At 52.0% G+C, this 6,205-nt stretch overlaps 1 protein-coding gene across 1 annotated transcript in view; it reads right to left on the minus strand.

The window, feature by feature from the left end:
• The window catches only part of aars2 (alanyl-tRNA synthetase 2, mitochondrial (putative)), a 10,015-nt gene extending 5,452 nt beyond the window's left edge, over positions 1-4,563 (minus strand). Inside the window, exons 1-13 of the mRNA XM_008420841.2 lie at positions 3,841-4,563; positions 2,443-2,631; positions 2,220-2,365; positions 1,956-2,147; positions 1,738-1,882; positions 1,524-1,669; positions 1,351-1,459; positions 1,235-1,273; positions 1,051-1,159; positions 846-973; positions 551-722; positions 311-480; positions 131-244 (exon numbers count right to left, since the gene is read on the minus strand). Coding sequence (XP_008419063.2) covers positions 131-244; positions 311-480; positions 551-722; positions 846-973; positions 1,051-1,159; positions 1,235-1,273; positions 1,351-1,459; positions 1,524-1,669; positions 1,738-1,882; positions 1,956-2,147; positions 2,220-2,365; positions 2,443-2,631; positions 3,841-4,041 — 1,860 coding nt within the window. The 5' untranslated portion in view covers positions 4,042-4,563. The remainder of the gene's footprint in view (positions 1-130; positions 245-310; positions 481-550; positions 723-845; positions 974-1,050; positions 1,160-1,234; positions 1,274-1,350; positions 1,460-1,523; positions 1,670-1,737; positions 1,883-1,955; positions 2,148-2,219; positions 2,366-2,442; positions 2,632-3,840) is intronic.
• Between the last annotated feature and the right edge of the window lie 1,642 nt (positions 4,564-6,205).

Here is a 6,205-nt window from a genome sequence, read left to right on the forward strand (position 1 = left end):
CACACACACACACACACACACAGAGACACACACACACACTCACACACACACCTAGAAGAGGCGGATCTTCCTGTGGCTGGATTTCTGTACAGTGACAGTAAAGACATTCTGGTTCTGGTTCTGCTGGTACCTGGTCCAGGTGCAGCTCCACCTGGTCTCCAGTTCTCAGGTGGTCCGGAACCGTCACCTGGTGGACCACGTACCCTCCGGCCCGGTTCACCGCCTCCACTGAGAACAGAACCTCCTGGGGGACAGAACACCTGGAGTCACCTGGAGACTCTGCGGATGTTTCCCATGATGCTCGGCTCACCTGCAGCCCGTCGCGCATCAGGTAGCCGCGGTCGTGCGACTGGCCGCCCTGCTCCGAGTAGAAGCAGGTCCGGTCCAGAATCACTCCGCAGCGCTGACCCGGGCCGACTTCCGGAACCAGCGCCCGGCCGTCGTACAGAGCCAGGACCGTCGCTCGGCATGCTGGGAACACTGGGAGGAGAGGGGAGGAGTCACGGCGTCGGCCAATCCCAGGCTGCCTCCCTGTGCGGGCGGCGCCTACCGTATCGGCCGTTCTCCAGGTGGTAGCCGTACTTGGGGCCGTCGTCGGTGTGAGGAACGCCGGCGCGCTGCAGCGCCGCCAGGCTCAGGACGTCCAGCAGGAGGCGGGGCCGCGAGTCCGCCTGCTGCTCCGCCCGCATCTGGGCAGGTGACATCACCACTGACATCAGCTCCTTCACAATAAAAGCTCCCATGTAGCTTTTCACAGGAAGCCAAATAACTGCCATGATGCTGGAAGTGCCAGTCTGACCTCTGACCTACAGAGGACCAGCAGGTGCATCCTGGGAGTCCCTCACCTTCTGGTCGTGGCAGACGAGGCGGTCCAGCTCCTGGCGGTCCACCTGGACGCCGCGCTCCTCCAGCATCAGGTCCACCAGGTCCAGAGGGAAGCCCAGGTCCCGGTGCAGCGACCACGCCGCCGCCGCTGTGGACGAGCAGCAGGAAGTTAGCTCACCCGCAGACCCACAGCTGCAGATCACCGTGCGAAGCGCGGCGGCGGACCGGGGAAGGCGCCGCCGCCCGTCCGGAGGCAGGTCCTCTGGATCAGCCGGCTGCCGCGCTGCAGGGACGACAGGAAGTGACCCTCGTTCTCGTCGATGATGTCGGCGATCTGAAAGAGACGCCGCCGCTGGTGACCACTTCCTGTGACATCATTCATGTGCTACTCCTGTGGACCAACACTCACCCGGTCCGCCTCCCGGAACAGCTCCGGAAACGCGTCGCCCTGCCGGCAGAGGTCAAAGGTCAGCCAATGTAAGCACGCGGCTGCCAGCCAGAGGGATGATGGGAAATGTATAGTACCAGAGTCTGAGCCACGGTGGGCACCAGGCTGGCCAGCGAACCCGGCGGAGCCCGCAGAACCTCGGCACAGAACCGGACCGCCCGCCTCAGGATCCTCCTCAGCACCAACCTGGACCGAACAAACGGGTCAGCGTGACATCACGGCGCCGCCAGCCGATGGGCCGCACACTCACTCGGCACCAGACATCCCAGGATGCACTCCGTCGGCGATGCAGACCGCCAGGGTTCGGACGTGGTCGGCCACGACCCGGTAGGCCCGGTCCACCTGGGCGTCCGGCGCCGCGCCCATCCTGCCGCCGTAAGGCCCCGCCCTCGACCGCTGCGCACACAGAGACAGGTTGCCATGACGACAGGGTGGTCGCCATGTCGACGGCCGACCCGACTCACCTGGTGGATGGCGTCCAGCAGCGGCGTGAACAGATCCGTGTCATAGTTGGAGCGCCGCCCCTGCAGAACGCCGACCAGTCGCTCCAGTCCCATCCCAGTATCCACGCTGAACTGGGGCAGCAGCCGCAGGCTCTGGTCCGGCTCCCTGAGGCAGACTGGGGCCAGTTTACACGGGTCTGAGCTGGTTTGAACTGGGCTGAGGTGGTGTGAAGCCACACCTGCTGTACTGGATGAAGACCAGGTTCCAGATCTCCACCACCTCGGCGCCGCCGGCGTTGACCAGCGCCGCCGCGTGGCGGCCGCCCACGTGGTCGTAGTGGATCTCGGTGCAGGGGCCGCAGGGGCCCGTGTCCCCCATCTCCCAGAAGTTATCCTTCAGACCGAACGGCAGCACGCGCGACGCAGGAACTCTGCAAAGTACAGAACCGGGTCAGAACCGGGTCACATGGCCCAGAACCAGCCGCAGTCCCGCTCGGACCTACCCCAGGTGCAGCCAGATGTCCCGAGTCTCCCGATCCGCCGACAGACCCGAGCCGGCGTCTCCTCCGAAGTACGACACATACAGCCTGTCTGCCGGTATCCCATAATGCTCGGTGAGGAGGCTCCACGCCATGCGGCACGCCTCTTCCTGTCACACACAGACACGCTGAAGCCCCGCCCACTCTGCCTCGGAAGCCCCGCCCCTGCAGCAGAGGCCACGCCCACCTTGAAGTAGTCCCCGAAGGACCAGCTGCCCAGCATCTCGAAGAAGGTGTGGTGCGTCCCGTCGCGCCCCACGTCCTCCAGGTCGTTGTGTTTCCCTCCGGCCCGCACGCAGCGCTGGCTGTTGGCCACGCGGCGCCACAGCGCCATCTGGCTGCGGGGGTCCACCGTGCCCAGCAGCACCGGCTTGAACTGAATCAGAACCAGAACCGGTTAGGATCGCAGCAGAACCAGGACCACCTCCGTCAGGACGGTTCTGGTCCAGGGGTGGTTCTGGTTCTTTGGGCCTGAGTCCCTGCAGATTCTGGATGATTTGGTGACGGCCTATAGAAACCTGGTTTCGGTTCATTTCAGGCAACAAAAGAAAAACAATCGTTTATTGAAACTATACTGAAGTCGATTAAGTTTAATTGACTCGACTGTCAGGGCTGCACAGTGGTGCAGTGGGTAGAGCTGCTGCCTTGCAGCAGGAAGGTTCTGGGTTCGATTCCCTGTGCATGGTGGGTTTTCTCCAGGTTCTCTGGTTTCCTCCCACAGTCCAGAAACATGACTGTCAGGTTAACTGGCCTCTCCAGATTCTCCCTAGGTGTGTGTGTGTGAGTGAGTGTGTCCTGTCTGTCTCTAGTGACTGGTGACCAGTCCAGGTGACCAGTCCAGGTGACTCTATGGATGGACTCTACTGTCAATTAAACTTGGGTACAACATAAAAGTGCACTTTAATTTGATCTGTAACTTTAATTTGATCTGTAACTTGAAATTCATTTGAAAGATTCCTGATAAATTCTCCATTTTTCTTTGTAGTCATTGAATGTTTAGTTATTTTGTGTAACAGTTTAAACTGTTTAAATGTGAACTTGTTTTTATCCATGACCTCGTTCAGGTCAGGTTCTCTTCCACCCCGTTTGAACCCAGGATGGTGATGGTGATGATGATGGTGATGATGGTGATGATGGTGATGATGGTGATGATGATGATGATGATGATGATGATGATGATGGTGATGATCTACCGGATCACTGCAGTTTTGCGGTTGGAGTTAAATGAACTGAACTTTCTCATTCTGACATATTCGCTTTGGATCATGGAGTAAAAACAGTCGGTTTATTGATTGGTGGATCATTAATCACCTTTATTCACGACTGGACCTAAAATAAAACTCCCGGATGTCATCAGGTTTATTGTTTTTGTTGCTGTTTTGTTTTTTCTTGTGTTTTTGGTTTTATTAATAGAAAATCACTGATATAAATATTATTATTATTTAATATGAATACAATAACTGGACTTTCTGTGTGATGGTTTCACAGCCGAACCTTTCTGGCGCTCAGCAGTCAGAACCGGAACATCCGTCTCCTTCATCCTGACTGGACCGAGCCGAACCAAAACACGCAGAACCAGACTGACCTGGTTCATTCCAGCGTTCACGAACAGCAGGCTGGGATCTCCTCTGGGCCGAACCGGAGCGGACGGAACCAGCAGGTGTTGGTGTTGATCTCGGAAGAAGTCCAGAAAGGTTCGCCGGACCTGCGCGGCGGGCAGGCCGCTGAAGGAGCGCTCCGAGGCGGCGGAGAGCCGCCGCAGCCTCCGGAGCAGCAGCCGCATCATCTGGATCACAGCGACACCGAACCAGGTCGAACCAGAACCACGCACAGCCTCAAGGACTACAGGCGGCTTCCCTGCGCAGGCGCACTGCGACGCAGTTCTACTTCTACCTCAGACAATTTGAACAGTCAGCGCTGTAGCGGCGCCTGCTGTCAGGGTGAAGCTACTGCAGCTTCAAGAAGGTTCGGCTTACAGGTTCGGCTCGGTTCTGCTAGAATTTACAAGGTCAGGATTTGCTGCTCAGTCGTTGAGAGGTTGAGTGATCCAGAAATAATAATGATACACTTTTAAAATATTAATATTCATCCCGTAATATCTGAGCTATGATTGATTGATTGATTGATTGATTGATTGATTGATTGATTGATTGATTGATTGATTGATATGACTGGAACCGGGATTTATTCTATTAATAAACGAAACTGCATCGTAACTCAATAAAAAACGGAATCTGGGACTTCCGGTGTTACGTCAATCCGCGTTTCCCATCAGATCCGGTTCCTCCTGCGTCTTCTTGCCGCTCCGCCCACGCGGCAAAATACGCGCGTGCTCGTGATGAGCACTGAGAAAGCACGCGCGTTGGGAACTACGGACACCGTGAAAGCTCAAACAACATGTTTCGGCAAAGTTGTCACTTCCTTCACGTTTTTGCGGGAAATAAATAGTAATAATACTAATAACAATAAGGAGGAAATTCCCTGAATGCACCTGATGGGGGGAGAATCACATAGATGCAAAACCGATCTTTAAAAATAGCATCATTTAATATAAATGGAGAATTTAATCCAGTTAAGAGGGAAAGAATCTTATCAAAATTAAAGAAAGATAAAATTCAAGTTGCTTTTTGCAAGAGACGCACCTCAACGACTCAGAACATGCCAAATGAAATAAACCAGGATTTAAACATGTTTACTTCTCTTCACATGGATCTGGGAGGCGGAGAGCAGAGGAGACCCTCATATCCAAGGCCGTAAATCATGAGCACATTCAGGATAAAACGACGATGAAGGCAGATTTGTTCTGGTTACAGGCAAAGTAGAAGGAATCGTGATAAAACTCTGCTTACCGTGAAAATCCCTCCTGGAAGTGGCTGGTCCTTTAGTCCATATAATGACAACAAAAAGTCAGAGGATTTTCATATGTGGCGGAGATTTTAATGTCCGATTGAATCCGAAAATCATCAAATGGGAAACCAGACGCAAAAAACATTGTCAGAAGATTAAATACCTGGATGAATGAGGTGGGAGACGTTTGGAGAGAAAGAAACCTGAAGATTATTCACAACGTCCATCCTGCAGAGATCACCTCTTTATGTAGGGAGATCTGTTTAGGGCAGGCAGCTGTGGATCCCATTCAGATCAGAGGAGATCCACTCTGGAGGCTGAACTCTGAACACATCTGTCATTAGAGAAAAACTAAATTCATTTATATTTAGAAAATACCGATAATGAGGAAGTAACTCCTCCTATAATCAGTGATTAGAGGTAAAATCATCCATAAACTCACATGAGAATCAGAGGAAAAGCTCCAGGAGCTAGAAGAGGATTTAAAAAGACTACAGAGAGAACATGCAAAGTTTCCCAAAGATGACAACACCAAACATAAGATTATAAAACTAAAAAAAGAAATAGAAGAAATAAATACTCAGGAAATCAAAAAAACTTATTTTTATAAAGCAACACTATGAGGCAGGTGGGAAATCCTGACACTTTTATCAGATAGGTTCAGAAAACAACAGGCTGCAGAACTAGACATAAAATCAGTCGTGGAGAAAGTACTCAAAAAATGTACTTAAGTAAAAGTCAAAGTACCACATTAACATTTTACTTAAGTAAAAGTAAAAAAGTACTGGCTTTTAAAAATACTTAAGTATTAAAAGTAAAAGTACTTGCTGAATGCATTACCTAATCGCTAATATCATTAAGTGGACCGATCATATGATCATATACAGATAAAACATGTTTTTATTGTGTTTACTCTGTAACATAGTTTAGACTTAGATATATGAATCTATGCATCATAACTTCAGGGATGGAAACATCTGGTCTCCTGTCCTAACATAACATGCACTTCACTTTTTTTCCACACATTTATTTTGAAAGAATCCAACTGGCAGAGGAGGACATGGAACCAAGGAGCCACGTAGCAGAGTTGTAGTCTAGACCAC

Source organism: Poecilia reticulata, linkage group LG1, assembly GCF_000633615.1.
Source record: "Poecilia reticulata strain Guanapo linkage group LG1, Guppy_female_1.0+MT, whole genome shotgun sequence".
Taxonomy (NCBI): Eukaryota; Metazoa; Chordata; class Actinopteri; order Cyprinodontiformes; family Poeciliidae; genus Poecilia; species Poecilia reticulata.